The 18,404-nt window shown below is 38.8% G+C and overlaps 1 protein-coding gene across 3 annotated transcripts in view; it reads right to left on the bottom strand.

The window, feature by feature from the left end:
- kazna (kazrin, periplakin interacting protein a) overlaps positions 1-17,472 on the bottom strand; it is a 59,619-nt gene extending 42,147 nt beyond the window's left edge. The window contains exons 1-2 of one of the 3 annotated variants that reach the window (XM_077223943.1): positions 16,956-17,472; positions 4,064-4,147 (exon numbers count right to left, since the gene is read on the bottom strand). In XM_077223943.1, coding sequence (XP_077080058.1) covers positions 4,064-4,147; positions 16,956-17,130 — 259 coding nt within the window. In that variant the 5' untranslated portion in view covers positions 17,131-17,472. Of the gene's footprint in view, positions 1-4,063; positions 4,148-7,746; positions 7,843-16,955 lie in introns of those variants that run through there. The other 2 variants (XM_077223944.1, XM_077223945.1) reach the window with 2 other exon arrangements.
- Between the last annotated feature and the right edge of the window lie 932 nt (positions 17,473-18,404).

The following is an 18,404-nucleotide window of genomic DNA, read 5'->3' as shown; positions in this document are numbered from 1 at the left end:
CAACTGGACCAAGAGCTCATTACTGCCCAGTCAGTCAGTTTCCTTCGTAGGAATAGAACTGGACTCGGTGGATTTGACGGCCCGCTTATCGACATAGCGCGTGCCGTGTTCGACAGCTAGCCGTATCTTTCCAGAAATACAGCATTATACCTCTGAAGACATTCCAGAGGATGCTAGGTGGTATGGCATCAGCTGCGGCTGTGCTTCAGCTGGGCCTGCTGCGCATGCGCCCGCTACAACGCTGGCTGAACTCCCAAGTGCCTCACCGGTCTTGGGTTTCAGGCTACAGGCGAATCAGAGTGACTCAGAGCTGCTTTTCGGCTCTGCAGCCCTGGTTGGACCGGGCTCACCGATTGGTCATCTCGACGGACGCCTCCAACCTGGGTTGGGGAGCCGTCTTCGAGGGCAGACCGGCCTTTGCCCTGTGGTCGGACCAAGAGAAACACTTCCACATAAACTGTCTGAAAATGATAGCGGTCGAGAACACGCTCAAACGCTTCCTCCCGTTCATGTACCATGTACTGGTCCGCTCGGACAACATGTCGGTGGTGTCCTACATAAACCGTCTGGGCGGCGTCAGATCCAGAAACCTCTGCCATCTGACGGAACGCCTTCTTATGTGGTCTCAGGGCCGTCTGTGCGCGCTGAGAGCTGCGCATGTGCCAGGCCATCTGAGCGACGGTCCAGACACACTGTCCAGGAACCACATCCCCCCCGGGGGAAAGGTCCTTGCACCCCCAAACAGTCCAGTTACTATGGCGCCTTTCGGCAAAGCGAAAGTCGACCTCTTTGCGTCAAAAGACAACGCTCATTGCCCGATGTTCTTTTCAAAGAACAAGGATGCGCTGGCACAAATCTGGCCCAGCTTCCCACTTTATGCTTTCCCTCCGGTCTCTCTGTTACCACAGGTAATCAAGAGAATCAGGGAAACGTGCCACTCGGTGCTCCTTGTAGCCCCGCGCTGGGAGAATCAAACTTGGTTCCCTGAGCTGATGCGGCTGTCCCACACAGCCCCTTGGCCGATTCCGGTGAGGAGAAACCTCCTCTCAAAAGCCCGCGACTCAATCTGGCATCCCCATCCAGAGCGCTGGTCTCTACATGCATGGTTGATCAACGGATACCCATTGTACTGCCAGAGGGAGTGATGAACACGGTCACGCAATCTAGAGCCCCATCTACGAGGCGGCTTTACGCGTCTAAATGGTCGGTGTTCTCCAAATGGTGCGCCGATAGAGATCTAGACCCACGAATGTGCGGGGTCCCAGGGTTGCTTAGCTATCTTCAGGAGCTGTTGGATAAGGGCAGGTCCCCATCCACGCTTAAAGTCTATGTGGCGGCCGTTGCAGCGTTCGCTGAGTCGACGCGCGGCCAGTCAATAGGAAGGAACGAGCTCGTCATTCGCTTCCTTAGAGGAGCTAGACGGATGAATCTCCCGCGACCCCCCCTCGGTTCCCATCTGGGATCTTTCACTGGTCCTAGAGGCCCTGAAAGCTTTCCCCGTTGAACCGTTAGACTCTGTGGAGTGTGAGCAGTGTGTTGTCCTGCCCAAATTATCATGCGCGGACTTCCCTCACGCGACGTTAGCTCTCCTGGTTGAGCTGCACTATAGGTTGAACAGTTATGGACCGGCGTCGCCGCTCTGTATACCCTATATGTGCTTACAACATGTGCTGGCCCGCATTGCTGGCCACCTGTTTCCCACTTACCTATGTTCCCCGGGAATCCCTGGGACTCATGAAGTGGAGGCTTGGCGTGCCCAGCGTTGACAATGGGTTCCCGTAGCGTAAGCTAGCTTACGCAATACGAGAGAACCTCTCGTAAGAGAACGATACTCGGTTACTAACGTAACCTCGGTTCTCTCTAGAAGAGGGAACGAGTTTTGCGTAACCTGACCGTGCAGGCGCCACAAGCGTCTTATCGCTTCAGCTGATGAAACCAGTGAGACAACCTACGAGCCTGGCTTTTATACGCTAAGCCACCCCCATTTTGGCGGGCTATGATGCGTAAGGGCGCTTCGCGTGACTCATTGGACGTGACGCCACGCGCAAGGCTCAGAAGTAGGTTGCAGCAGGTGCCGCAGGGCAACCAATGAGCACACGGTATGGCCTGCTCTAGGTATGCTAGCTGCTGCACTGTGTTGACAATAAATACAAAATTAAGGATAATTTTTGGCTTCAATATCTCGAGCAAAGATGACTTTACCCGTAGCGTAAGCTAGCTTACACAATACTCGTTCCCTCTTCTAGAGAGAACCGAGGTTACGTTAGTAAGCGAGTATGGTTACTTGCTAGGGATGATGTTAGGAAGTGATATTCATCTTGCTACATTTTTAATGATTACACTAGTTAAAATAAAATGCCACATGCCACATGCTAATATTAAACACTCATGCCAGGCAGCAGGCGTTATTATTGTTTTTGTTGTTGTTGTCGAGTTTCCGCGCACCGGTTGCTTTGGGCCGGGCCTAGTCAAAGTCCTGGGCCGTTTTTTAGTCCCAGTCCGTCCCTGGCAACATATGATTCAAATTACTACCAGGAATGTGGACGAGTACTCTGAAGTGACACCGATCGATCATGAAAACAGTGATCACTACTCCAGAAATACCAAGGCACCACACAGATACAAAATGCAATCGCTCTACAGCACAATAAAGACGGAGCGAAAATGAATTGGAAATACTGCATCTTGAGACAGGCTCTTTTAAAATGATCTATTTTAACTTGAAACATCCCATTAAAAACACGGCAAGCAACGAGTAATCACTCACAAAATACCAAAGCCTGTCATTTTCTTCTAAAATATTTTTTTATATATATTTTTTTTTCTATAATCTTTTTTTTTTTTTTTTTACTTCGTAAATTTCTTTCTTAAGAAAATTTTCGTGAATCCGGCCCCAGTTCTTCCTCAGAAGATGATTGGGGCTGCAAAGTGGTACGTAAACAATTTTTACTAGTATATATTAATGACTTTTCAAAAGTTTTGGATCAGTTAAATGTTTTAAACCATTTAACAAGTTCACCTTTCCATCCAGTTTTAATAATTAATGATAAATGAACTTGGCTTGCTGTCCTTGAAGGAGAATCGAACCTGAGGGTTGGCTTAAACTCCAAGATCAGCCACCCTATAATGGTACTATGTAGAGGCAGAATGAAAGAAATAGAGGAGGTGATGGAGATGCTGAAAGAATTAAATTGAATTGAATTTAGGCTCGTATTGATGATTGACAGGACTACATGATTAGGTTCCTCATAAACCTATTTGGAACTAAATTTAATACTTTTATTCAGCAAGGATGAATTCAATTGCTCAAACGTAAACACTTATTCAAATTAATGTTGTTCTTTTAAACTTTCTATTCATCAAAGAATCCTGAAAAAACTATTCACAGTTTCCACAAAAATAGTAAGCAGCGCAACTGTTTTCAATATATATGGTAATAAAAATATGCTTCTTGAGCTCCAAATCAGCACATTAGAATGATTTCTGAAGGATCATGTGATACTGAAGACTGGAATAATAATGCTGAATATTCAACTTTGACATCACAGGAATAAATTACAAATTTAAAAATTTATTAAAATTGAAAACAGTTGTTTATATTTAAATTTCTCAACAAAAAAAATCCTGTATTTTTTATCAAATCAATGCAGATTTGTTGAGCATAATAGACATTTGCCTTTTTTAAAAAGAAAATCTTGCCGAGCCCAAAACTTGAATGGTAGGGTATAAATATGTATGTGCATCCTGACTGCCAGACAGAGACAGAGTGGAGCTTATGATTTTGTAAAAAGAGCTTTATCCCTTTAAGTGTGCAGCCTGATGTTGAGACGTGTGTGTGTGTGTGTGTGTGTGTGTGTGTGTGTGTGTGTGTGTGTGTGTGTGTGTGTGTGTGTGTGTGTGTGTGTGTGTTTCCAGCTCAGGAGAATTCACTCTCATCTCTCAGGTGTCGCCTCATAGATCACACTCTGAGTTTCAATCTGAAACGCACTCATTTTCATTCGACTAGTGCGATCAGACTTATCTGGACTTAATTTAGGCTTTTCAGCATGTGCACTATTATTACCTTTATCCAATGACGTCTCCTGGAGAACGGCGTCACCTTTTTGACCAAGCTCTGTCAAAGCTTTCTGTCTTTGGACCGGTGCATCTGTGGGAGAAACACACAGACACATAACATCAGATTTGTGAAAACTGTGTTTTCAAGCCAGATTCACTCTTCTGGCTTCCTTATAATCGCAACAGATGGAAGATGGAAGTTCACATTTTAGTCAAATAAATGTCTAGAGTTCAGCTTGAATGACCTCTGGTATCGGCAGCAGTGTATCTCACCCCTGATCCGGCTGAAATATCACACCACTCACTGCAGAAGGAACTGGAAGCATTTAACACACAAATCAATGACAGAATAGAGGCTCAGCCACTGGATGCTTGTTATAACACCTTCAGGATAGATTTTAATGCTTAGAAAGCTTCTTTACCTAATTAAAATGAGCATAATCTTATAAAACTAAATCACTGGCTTTATTCTGCAGGGGAAACGTGTTTCCTCTCTCTCTCTCTCTGAAGTTGTTTTCACTCTGATCATCCGTCACTCAATTTCAATTTCAGCACTGACGGATAAGAGAACCTGTTCGGCGGGTGCAAAGATCAACATCCTTCAGATGAGAGCGATAAGATCCTTCAGCTGTCAGCGACTCAAAACACTTACACACATGTATACACGCACTTGAAAAATATTGATTTCGTGATTGTGAGCGACATAAAATCACTAAAGTGCTAAGTGTTAAGACATCTAGTTTTCTTTGCTCTTTCATTCTCTCTTCAGTCTCTCTCAAACCCTTTTGCTGTCAAAGAGCATTATATAAAAAGCATTTCTCAACACAAAGTCTGAGACCAATAGTAAAAATGCTTTTTTTTATCGTTTCTAATTTAATACAAATTTTTTCTGTACAAATGATGTTCTCAGCATAGCAATTTGAGTGGAAAATGTTCCCCGTCTCCGTGACTCTCTGACATGCCGAGTTTAACAGATCGATGATGAATGGATGAAATGTGTTGTTGTTCCCAGACAAAGCGACAGAATCAAGATAAAAGAGTGAGGGGGAGGAATGACATGTCAAACTAAGAACGAAATGCAGCAGAAGGAAACTTCAAACAATTAAAGACTTTAAACACAGAATGTGAACATTTTTGTTCTTGTAAATCCTTGAAAACACATCCCCTTAATCAAATAAATTTACATCACCATAAGCATCCCAACACCAAGGGAACCAATTGGGATGACTAAAGAGGTTAAATACAACCGGTTTACTAAACAGATCTGACATTGTTTGTGTGTGCTCTGGGAGGATGTGAAGTTTGAAATATCTCATTCAGAGGTCAAAACTCCTCTGTCTTTCTGGAGCTGAGTCAGGATATGACCAGGGGTTGCTAAGCAACTAATGCCAAGGTAACGGCACCCAAAACTCATATGCCTGGCTGTTTCAGACAGAAGGTCAGACGGGCCTAAATTTGGAAATAGGAAACACCTGTGGTGCAAAATACTTTTCCAAGTTACGTCAATTGAAAACAGCAATTGAAACACTGTAAAAAAAATTATCCTGTTAAATGAAGAGTTTAAAACGGCAACGCTTTAATCCGTGGACTAAAAAAAGTCTCCAATCAAATAAATGCAGCCTTGGTGAGATTAAGATACTACTTTCAAAAACATTACAAAACCTTAATGTTTCCAAACTTGTAACTGGTAGTGCAATACTCAAAATATTCAAACACAGTCAGTTTAGTGAATGTTAGCAAACGAGAATTTTTTGGAAAGCAATCCTTCAACAGATACTGAAGAGCAATTTGCTTGTTTGCTTGTTGCAATTTCCTCATTTTACTATACTGATTGTTTCTTTTTAAAGCCGTTTAATTAATTGGAAAATACTTGAAAGGTACCTGCAATCGTTGTAATGTATTATCTAATAATAATAATAACCATTTACATTAATATTACACTTTTTAAATAGTTAAATCAAATGTTTTGTTGTATTTAAAAGACTTTCAATTGAGAAAGTTCACTGCTATTGGTATCAACAACACTATTGATCTTTAATTTACAGTATCTGTGGCATTACCACAAAAAATACTTTAAAAATAGCTAATAAAACCAAAGAAAAATGTACACAGTAATGCTCTTACAATGTAGGTTATATATATATATATTTAATTTGTTTTTTTTTGTTGTATATACAGAACAACAAAGTAAGTTAAAGGCACTTGAATTAAAGTGTAAAGTGTCACCCTTATCAGAAATGGAATACTTACAATAAATGACTAAACATATTCAATTAATTTTTAAGCATGACTATAATAATTGTGATGGTTAAATCAGAGTGCACCATTTAACAGACTTGACACTTCAAGGGTATATTAATGCAAAATAAAAGGAAGAATAAAATCTTGTAAAGTGCCATAAGCAACCAATTAAACCCACTGAATGAGATGTTTAGGACACAAACGAGTGAATAATAGTGAAAGAAAGATCTGTTTAAACCGATCAGGTAAAGCTGTGCTGATGGCCTTGTACATTCCCTGAATGACGTGATCAATGTTGCTTTCACAAACCACAGGCATGTAATCAGGCCTTCACATCAAGTCGCTATGTGTTGAACTTGAATGCGCTACTGCTTTTAAAGTGTAGAGAGACCACAGTGAAAAATGTCAGTGCTTTTAATAAAGCCTTTAGCCTTTTTTTAACCTCCCGGCTTTAATGTCACAACTCTGCCTCAGTCATCTTCTCCTTGATCAGTATACACATGTGTGTGCAGAGCTTTTTCCATCATGAATCCCAGCCAAATAATGTCCAGAGGCACGGCAATGATAAAAACCTCTGGTTTAACAGCTTAAATATTGGAAAACTTCATTTTGATCCAGGACACCAAATAAGAAGCTGGATTTGAATTAAAGTATGTTACTGCAATACAGAGTACAATGTCTGTGATCCAAAACTTATAAAACGCTAACCAAAATATTCCAGTTGTGCAGACAGAGTTTGACATGGAGCTGTAACCTCTTAAACCTCATTGGTACTGTAGGCAGTGTACAGTGTTTATTTCAGAAGCATATCATCTCCAAGTGCTGCAAATAGACACACACACACACACACACACACACACACACACACACACACACACACACACACACACACACACACACACACACACACACACACACACACACACACACACACACACACACACACACACACACACACACACGCTGGTAACCCCATCCAGTCGTTTTAATGCCAAACGGTAAACAGATATAAGCTTACTCTTGACATCTGTGTTTAACATTATAGTGAACACTGGCAAACACCAGCACACACAAAATGCACCCTTACAAATCAAACATTAACACAAAAACGTTTATGCTTTATCTACTACCAAACATGCTGTATAGATGATTTGTTTGGAAAATCTACACAAATTTATTTCTCAAAACTCCATATAAATCACACATCCCAAATCACAAGTCCTTTGCTACATAATATAAAACAAACATAACTGCCTAATTTTACAACAGTGCCAAAGAAATTGACTGAAACCCTATAGACATTTAAATATGGCAGAAAACGCTTCACATTCAAATGTGGCTGATCAAATTACACGCCTAGGAGCAAAACTTGCATGCTCCACAGGTTAGTAACTGTCACTGTGTGAATGACAACAAATGCATTTCCTCTCACACAAATTAACAACTCACTTTTTTCCAACTGCTTTGAGGCCAAGCAAACGTGAAACAGAGAGAGAGCAATTGGCAAAAATCTCCTGTAAGCTCCTCCAGATCTTCCATACTAACAGAGCAGGTGGAATATGACACTCTGTGAAGTGTGTGTGTGGGGGGGGGGGGGGGGGGGAATAAGAGTGAAGTGAGTTCATTGAGAAGTTTAAAGTTATGCTGTGCAAAGGTTGTATAGACTGCCCCTTTACACCTTCTCTCACAGAGATCCAATCCAATGTGTAATACTGTAACTGTGCTCATAAATGTGAAGTTAACTTAGCTTATGGACGTGCTGTATACGGAATCCAAAATTAAAACTCAACAAGCAACAAATGCAAGTAGAAAAAAAAATTTTTTTTAAGGCATAATATGTAACATTTTCGGATTAAAATAGAACAATGTTATATATTTTGTTGACTTGTATACTTACATTATCCCAAATCCAGAGAAATCAGCCATTTTAACAAGTGTAACATCCTGTGTCATTGCGTCACCTGTCAATGACCTCATATCTGCATTAACCTCGGTTTCTGGTTTTAATACCTTAGAAACCATGGAAACACTAAATAAGCTTTAATATATTATGTGTTTTATTAGACAGGTCATTCAGCTTTTATGAATATGATATTCTAATATTGATCTAGCTTACTGCAGTGTGCAATAAGTAGAGTAATGTTATAATATAACTTTCAACACACCCAATTGTATATTTTGTTTTGATAGTAGCAGTTGGATAGTACATTTATTAGGAGCTGCAAAAAAAATACATTTAAAATAAATACATTAAAAATGTGATAATTATCAAAGCATTAGACTGATAGTCTCTTTGATGTATGTTCTTGATTAAATCAAATGGCAAACAGTAAATACTAAAGACAAATCCATTGCATTCTATAATTTTTACCACAGCTAAATGACCATTGTTTTTTTTCCCTCTCCAGAACTGTTTCGACCAACACATAGGAAAAACATACCTAAATTTTTTGCAAAACTCAAGATTATTGATTAATAGAGTTATTTTTGGACGGTTTCTTGAACGATACTTTGGTATGCCCCGACACTTTTATCATAGTACGTGTTTTGTAAACTAATCTATTATAATGCTTGCATCGCATAATCAGCTTCATTTGTACAGACGTTTGTTTCTTTCTGCTGTAGAAAACTTGATTTTTAATGTAATTTTGCTGCAGTGGCTCATCACTGTTTGCCATCAGCAGGTGTGAAAAAAAAGTTATTTTCAAATTTTGATGCATTCATGATTTATTAAGTTGAGATACAGCCGCACACACACATTTACACAAAGTGACTCAGATAGAGCACTACAATGCTCTAGAGGAGTAAACAGCCTCAATCACAGGCATTAGCGCAGCAGGATGTGCAGGTGTCAGGTGACCTAAACACCTTCAGTATGGTGACAGCCAAACATATCACAACACACCAGTGAAGATTTATGACCACAGCGTTCATCAGTTCAGCATGCAAGTGAGTACCTGTGAAAAAAAATGAAAAAAAAAGACAGGGAGAGAGAAAACGGAGAGACAGACGAGGAGAAAAAGAAATGTGGTCCTAGATGTGTCTGTCTGAGATTCTTGCTCAATTGATGCCAACGGCAGAATGCGCTGCAGCAAAAGATAAGATTCTCTCAATTTGTCGACTCATGACAGACTGTCAAGTTCACAGAACTTCCCTTTGCAAAACAACTGGTTCTATGTTCTGTAATACAGTGTGTATGGGTCTTTAAAATCCTAGATACATCAATCCAGAAGCAAGCTATATTATTCTGGGTAGTTGTTGACCGATGTGAGTTTTTGAATAGCTGATGCCGATATATAAGATCGTTCGAAAGATTATTTAATTATTTTGAAAGATGTCTCTTATCTCGGTTGACTATGGCTGTATTTATTTTATCAAAAATATAGTAACAACATTGTGAAATATTATTATTACTATTGAAAATTTCTAGGTTAATATATTTTAAAATGTAATTTATTCCTGTGATGGCAAAGCTAGATTTTCAGAATCATTACTCCAGTCTATAGTGTCTCATGATCCTTCAGAAATCATTCAAATACGCTGATTTTGTGTTTAAGTAAAATGTCTTATTATTATAAATCTTCAAACATTTTCTTAATATTTTTTTGGAAACTATGATACATTTTTTTTCAGGATTCTTTGATGAATAGAAAGCACAACAGGAACACATTTATTTGAAAAAGAAATCTTTCGTAACATTATAAATCTCTTTACTGTCATTTTTGATCAATATAATGCACCCTTGTTGAATTACAGTATTAATTTATTAAAAAATATATATTGGCATCATACTTTTGAACAGGTAGTGTATAACTTAAAGGGGTCCTATTATGCTTTTTGACTTTTTCAACTTTAGTTAGTCTGTAATGTTGAGCATAAACAAGATCTGCAAGGTTACAAAGCTCAAAGTCCACTCCAAAGGGAGATATTTTATTTAACAGAATCCACTTTTCAAGAACTACAATGAACGACTCGTTTGGACTACAATGCCTTTTTTCTGGGCTTTGTGATGTCATAATCTTACTAATATAATTAATCCCCGCCCACGGAAAAATGCAAAAAAAGGGGGCGAGGCCTGGTTGAGCTACAGCTATGTCAAAAGGACGCTGTTTTTCCCACCCCTATTTCAAAACTCATTTGTTTCCAAATTACAAGTTTTATGTTGTTGCTACGATGTAAACAAAGGGCAAAGCTGTTTGGCTCCGCTCCCCTGCTAGCCAACATTAGTGTTGATATAGTTTTTACTGTAGCTTTTGTGATCGATTCCTGTTTGTATTACCATCGTTTTCCAACAAATATTATGATTAAATGGTGTATAACATCGTACCTAAAATGTATAATTTTTTTTTTTTTTTAAACACCACTCTGAAACGTCCTGCGAAATCTGTGCTTGCAAAGTCTGTGCATGAAATCAGTTCAGGATAATCCTCTTGTTTGTTAACATTGTCAGGGTCTTAATCAGGCTTTGAAATTGACACAATCCTTAATATTTACATCTGAGTAGAGCTTGTGGTGATGGTAAGGGGCGGGACATTTGCCAAACATGCGCGTAAAAGCCAGCGGTGCCAATCACAGCACACTGGGCAAGCTAACCAACATCACAGCACATTTCGTATTTCGAAAGGAGGGGCTCCATTGAAATAGGAACTATATGGCGCGTTCGAGCCAGAATGCGAAGAGATGTGCTGTAATTTTTTGAACAAACAAGCATGAAAGCATATTCTAGTACACCTTAAAACAAAATCAAGACTTCATAAAAGGAAATAATAGGACCCCTTTAATTATACAAAATAAAATCTAGACAGAATTCACCTATTTCACACAATATTGATTAAATTTACTAAAAAATATTTGCCAGTAATCTCAAAATGATAAAATATCAGCTGATTCACTTGTGACATCACTAGCACATACATAATTCTGCCCTATGAAATCAGTCTAAAGTTGTCCATAACTATGCTGTGTTTCAAGAACAGCAAATCAGCAAAACAACTAGCTAAAGTAGCCACCAATACAAAACACCCAGCGGCCTGGCCAGAGGAACTGCTGAACAAGATAGATTGAGTCAGTCAGTCATATTTGTGTTGTGCAGACTTATTAATCAGTGTGCTTTTTTTTTCTACGGCGTGAAAATAAGTGAGTCACAAAATTGGTGCGGAAAGAGGCAGTGAATATCAACAAGGTACAAGATTGACTCAACATCATAAGAAAATAGAGTAGAGCAGCATTATCAGTCAAATAAAATAATGAGTCTGCATTATTCAAGAGGCAACATCTTTATAACCTTTAGTTAAAGGTTAAAGTCAAATTATATTTCAATGCATCTATTTTCTAAATGCATATTTTATTGTGATCATATTGTGAAAAATTCATCAATGTTTACATTTAATTTTTTTCAAAACAATTTGACCAATTTGCCATACAGTGCTTGGCATAAGGCAACACATCCATGCTAAAGTTGACTAAAAAGAAGAATTAAAAATCAGCTTTTGGAAATAAATGTTAATGCCTTAATTTAAAGAAATAGCAAAAATCCAACCTTTAAGGACACCAATTTTCTTTGTGAATGAATAATGTATCGTAAATAACTAAATGTTCTTCCTTAAAATTCAGGTTGCATAAGTCAGGACACCCCTGTGTTAAATTCCCATAGAGGCAAGCAGATTTTTATTTTAAAAGGCCAGTTGTTTCATGGATCCAGGATACTATACATCCTGATAAAGTTCCCTTGGCCTTTGGAATTAAAATAGCCCTACATCATCACATACCCTTCACCATACCTAGAGATTGGCATGGTTTTATTTCAGTTAACCTAATAAGTTGTTTGATTTGCATTGAGAGATGATCTTATGGAAAGTACCCCATGGCAATCTTTAAGTATGGTGAAGGGAATGTGATGATGTAGGGCTATTTTAATTCCAAAGGCCAAGGGAACTTTATCAGGATGTATAGTATCCTGGATCCATGAAATAACTGGCCTTTAAAAATAAAAATCTGCCTGCCTCTATGGGAATTTAACATTGGGGTGTACTGACTTATGCCGCCTGTATTTTAAGGAAGCACATTTATTTATTTACTTTCCATTATTCGTTCACAAAGAAAATTGGTTTCCTTAAAGGTTGGATTTGTCATCATTTTTTTAATTAAGGCATTAAGATAAATTTCCAAAGATGATTTTTTTTATTCCACTTTTTAGTCAACTTTAGCATGGGTGTGTTCACTTATGCTAAGCACTGTAATTGGACCTTCCAGAGAAAAAAACAACAAACTTTTGTCTAGTGACGTATGCAGGACAATTCCAGTTATTTAGTTCACTGAGGACTGAACTGAGCTGGACGATGACATCACTGTTTGTTTTCTGTAGAAAAGCTTTATAGATGAAATGAACTAATTTAATAATTGATGATCTTTACAAAGGAACTGAAATCAATGCCGAACAATGATAGTATTTTCTTTCAGAGCTGCTGTACAGCCAAAAAGAACTTTGCATACTTAAATCTTTTTCCTGTTATCACTGTAAAGCTGCTTTGAAACGATCTGTATTGTATAAAGCACTATATAAATAAAGGTGACTTGACTTAGGGTACATTCATACAACAACGATGTACTAAAAGCGGAAAAATTTTCCCTGGTGTTCTTCGCTTACAGAAGACAACATTGTCAAAACGGTGCATTATCACACAGATCTGCGAAAATGATTAAAAACGCTGTATTGTGCTGCCAGGCCAGTAGTTGGCGATGCAACTTTGTAAAGAAAAACTACACGCCTATAGATTGAACACGTAATACGCATGCGCACCAGCGTTTTCACAAATTCTGATTGACGTTTTTGTAGTTTACACAGAAATGATAATGGTATCGTTTTCAAAAACTTGCACTTTAAAACCCATCTTCAAATGTTTTCGTTTACAGGCCCCCAAAATACTGTTGTCATGTAAATGAACGGCCAAAACGTATTCAAAGTTTTCTGTTTTTAGTTGAAAACGGTGTCATGTAAATGGCCCCTCAAACCCATCCTTCATGTTTTGAGTTCAATGCCCACATCTTACACATCACATTGCATTCGGATCTACGTCATAATATGGAACAAAAGATCTGTCGCTAGTTCCATTTCATCGCAAGTTTAAACAGCATCATTCCCAAGAAAGGAGCCAGAATCACAGGCCAGGAGCAACATCAGTCAGCACCATCAGGAAGCACCATCAGGAATTCAAGTAGGATCAAATAAAGAGAGAGAATGAGGTATCACTTGAGAGCACATCCTCATATCAAATGTCTAATAATATTAGATTAAAACTGAGCCCGGTACTGTCTCTAACTTGATGGTGGTGATTTAGCCTGACCTTTAATGCTGCTTTACTGCCATTTACAGCCTTAAATCTTAAATTATGGTGATTCCTTTTGATCCAAGCATGGAAATGGTCTTTATGAGTGAGCTGAGCTCTTGACTGCTTCAATCCAGCTGCTTGATCTGGATATATGTCGTGATGTTTCATCTTCTGCCTTGCATTTAAATTAGGCAGTTTGCACGTCTGAGGGATGAGGATCAGGACTGTTTTCAGCCAGCTCCCATCCCAGCACGCTCACACACATACAACACCTGTCTATAAACAAGCTCTTGCTGGGATACAAACAACTAGATTTAGCATTTTAATAATAGATAGGACAAATGATCAAACACCCTTATGAACATGGACAAACAGCCATATGAAAATATAATCACTTTTATACAACGCAACAATCAAATATGAAGAGCTAACGACCCCCTTAATAGCTCATTAATGTCAGTAGGATAAACTAAAAGCATTGATCCGCTGGAGTGTGTGCAAGCGTATATAGAGAGAAGGGAGAAAAGCTTTTAGCTGCATTATCAGTCCTCCCCTTTGTGATGTCATAATGAGAGAAGATTGCCTAGCAACCCACACTGCTGCCTAGAAACCGATAGATGGGGAATTTGAACGGCCCCTATGACATAATCTACAGATGAACACAGGTTCACCTGTGTGGAGCGAATCTTCTGTTGGTATTGTCTCTCAAAGTAAAGCAGTAGCTTTACAGCAATTACTTTGGTAGTGATTTATCCTTACTAGCTCATATTTGCTATTCTCAAATGTATGTGTAAGTTTAATTGAACAGAAACAGAAACAACCAGCCTTCCTGTATGTGCATGGCAGCCGACAGCTGTTACATCAAAACAATTATGAAGCCAGGCCATTAAAGCAATTTAGAAACATCAATATCACATAAGTCAGATGTATGGTGCATGGCCAAGTGCACTTAAGACACATCCTTTGCTGGCCATGGGGAAACACTCTATAAACATCATCTTTAGGCAAATAAAATAACTCTTAATGTAGATACTATGCCATAACTGGGAAAATAACTGAGACACAAAGACGTGTTCGTATGTGTGTGTGTTTATTTGTATGCGTTGAGCGTCTCATTCATTATCAGCAGGTCTTTGTAGGGCCATCTGCACTGCTACTCTCTCTTCCAAGAGATAAATAAGCACTGTTCTCATCTACACTGACAGGCCCGTGTCTGGGCACATGTGTCTGTTTGATTTTCCATCTTGATAAGTCATTATTTTGTCAATATACATGTCCTGCATTCTGACATGTGGCAAAATAACACAAGCAACAACAATCAAGTCCTTGACTCGCGGATAGAGTAGCTTGGCCAGACTGAAATACTGTAGCTTAACAGACCCAAGCAACATCAATGTCATGGGTTTGATTACCATGTAATCATGTAATGTAATTATTTTTAAAGGAATACATGTAATGATAAAACGTATAGCCTGAACGCTTTTTAAATCGCTCTGGATAAAAGCATCTGCCAAATACATAAATGCACATACAAATAAATTGCATCAAGTGACTTGGCAAGCCAAACCCAAGGCAGAAAAGTGCCTTTCCTGGAGTGGATGTGGGACATTAGACACAAGATCACAATCTGCTGAGCTCTCAATGAAGTGCTGAATGAAATCAGAGAGAGCTGCTGGCAAGAGCCTCACAGTGTCAGGATTCATCTGCGGTCATGTGACGGATTTCTATTGAGGAATAGAAAGATAAGTGTATTTTTATATGCTTTATACAAGTAATATGCATAATGTACAGTAGGCCAGCATAATCACAAAATAAATATCATCCTGTGATGTACATCTGAAAGAGGTTTGTTTTGCAATAACTACTGGCAGACTGTACATTTTCCCACTTGTTATGCGGCTGCTTACCAAATAGATAAACAGATATGAAAAAATTGGGTGGCACAGACGAGGGTAAAATATACAGTTTAGTGATCATTATAAAAAATAAACACCATAAAAAAAAACAAGTAGCCATGTAATACGTGCACACTGGAAAAAATATTTTGTTGTATTACAGTAATGTATTGCATAAATGCAAATGTTATTTACAATTAACAGTTTTTTACTGTAGCATTTCTAAAAAAAATGTTTACTGGGCAAAATGGATTAATTCTCACCAAAACACACACAGACTAACCTTGTATTGTGTAACCTTGTAAGAAAGTGTGAAATTATGTATGCATGGTTGTTTAGACACAAAGCTTCACTGTCACTTGAGGGCATATTAAATGCAGCAGCAATTATCTGAGATTGTTGAGTGATTATGGAAATCACAATCCTGATTCATCATTGTGCCCTTAAGCAAGTCACACACCACAACCCCAGGGTGGCTCTGGAGTACAGTAGGTTGCTTTGGATAAAAAGCATCTGTTAAATGTTATGACCCACACCAGCCCAGGGTGTCCACTCCACCCACAGAGAGCAGGTGGATCTGAAACAGAGATTCACTCTGAACACCCAAGAGACTCAAAACCAAAGCCATCCTGAGCTACACCACACAGCTTACAGACAATCAGAAGACTGACCAATCAATCAATGACCAAACAGCAAACAGAATGGCAGGAGGGCCGTATATGCTCTCTCTTCTGTAATGTGGTACACTTAGTGAGACTAGCATTAATGGAAAATGAAATGAAGGGCCATTTCCTGAAACATGAGCCGTGCTCGATTACAGTACTCGGGTTCTCAATAAAACAGTTTCTCTTGTGGATATCTTGTTTAAACAAGGGAAAGATGTAAACTGCCACCAAAAATGACAATGGCCAGATGCTCAAAACATGGAGGATAAATTTGGTATTTTTGGATTGGTTATGTAACATTTCATAATATTCAGCCATGGGTTTTGGCAATGTTTAATTTCAATGAACTGATTAAATTAGTTCAATGAACTGATTAAATTAGTTAAATTAGTTAAGTTAGAAAAACAGTGGGCTATATGTCTTATGATGATAAAAAAAAAGTTGATTTCTGAAACTTGCTGATGAACAAACACCCTTTCTCTTAATGAAAATCACACTCACACTCACACACACACACACACACACACACACACACACACACACACACAAGCATTATTTCCTGACACTTTCACGCACAAAAAAATAGGCTACTACAATCTTCCTGAAACACTCCAGCTGTCAGTGAGGAAACTGAAAACGGAATCCCCTTACTAACCCACTAGAATGAATCGAAGCAAAAGAGAGAGAGAGAGTTTGTAGCTATTTTGTCAATTCACTCGAAGGTCACGCAGGTAATATGAGCGGTCACAGGTGCGGACGCGGTTCCTTACCGTGGTGGTTCTGTTGTTGATATTCCTGCGGTTCGCCCGGTTCTTCCAGCTCGCCGAGTTCCGCCAGTCTGTGACCGGTGGCTGTCAGCTCCGCGCGCAGGTTCGCCACCTCCTGCTTCGCGCACTGGATCGTGCCATCGATCCGCTGCGCGAGCTGCCTATTCTCGTCCATCATTCTCCGGATCTTCGCCTGCCGGGAGAATCCACAGAACCCACGGAGCGTGTCATATCGCCTGCTGCATCATAAACACACTAAAATCCCATCCTGTCCTTGTGCTCTCTTTTATAACCTCAGAAATCCCTCCCCCCCCCCCCCAATCCACAAGATGAGAAAGGATATTCAGAGTCCCATATTGTCCTGTGTTTGGATGTGGCTGTCAGAGAGAAAGATAAACAGGGAGAGCCAAGAGACTTTGGAGAGAATAAAACAGCGTGCTTCACTAAACGAATCTTTCCGCCGCGCGCTCTCGTGGAGAGAGTTGAACGCACGAGAGACTCCAAGCGGCTCTTTAAACGGACTGTACCATCTGAGGAAGAGAGGGGGAGGGCACCCATCGAACGTCACATTTGCATCTTAAATGAGAGGAAAAATATGTCTCTAAAGTCAATAAAGTATGTCTGTATATTTATAAAGTAATATGTGAGTGATTCAGAAGATGTTTTATGGTGTGATAAATTCTGACGGGTGAGCTGCTCCTTTCGTTGTACAATTTAGATGTGTTAGGAGGACCGAAATACATTTTTGTTGTTGTTGTTGTTGTTGTTGTTGTTAAAGCAACGAACTAACTATTTATTTATTTATTTAACAAATATAGGATTACAAAATTATTTAAAGTAGGCCTAAATAAAAGTAAACAACTAAATAGATAAATACATTTGTTAATTCATTTAATTAGGGATGAATTCAGGTTGATTGGGACACTTTCCCCCTATTTAGCCTACTTTTAATATATAAAACAGAAATGAAAAAAGCATATAGCTATGATATAAACAGCTAATAATAATAAAGAAATATTAGCAATTGTAATAATAAATGATATAAATATAAAATGTAAAAAAAAAAACACACAAATAGTTACCTTTCGATTAATAATTAGGTTTCCCCCCTCAAAAGCCTATCAAATATCATCTTTGATAGATTTAAAATAAAAAAAATTGTATATACCAAATTTATTTTAACATGTATATAGTTCTGTTTGACTGAGCGAATGCATCCCAGAGGAAATGTGCCTGTTTTAGGTTTGGCTACAAAGGCCACATTTTTAAAAATATGCTCACAAATATGGTGAAATATATGAAACCTACTTGTGAGGATATTTGAAGTGTTCTTCACTGTTTGAGAGGCTCATAAATCTGCCGAATTTTGTTCCACTTTAAAACTAATAAAGTGAGTTGGTTTCTGTGAGGGTTAAAGTAAGTGTTATTAATGTGAAATGTGAAAAATGTGAA

Source organism: Siphateles boraxobius, unplaced genomic scaffold (genome assembly GCF_051911475.1).
Source record: "Siphateles boraxobius isolate OS27281-9 unplaced genomic scaffold, OSU_SipBor_1 9, whole genome shotgun sequence".
Lineage (NCBI taxonomy): Eukaryota > Metazoa > Chordata > Actinopteri > Cypriniformes > Leuciscidae > Siphateles > Siphateles boraxobius.
The sequence above is the reverse complement of the archived record's forward strand: the minus strand, read 5'-3'. Positions and strand labels throughout refer to the sequence as shown.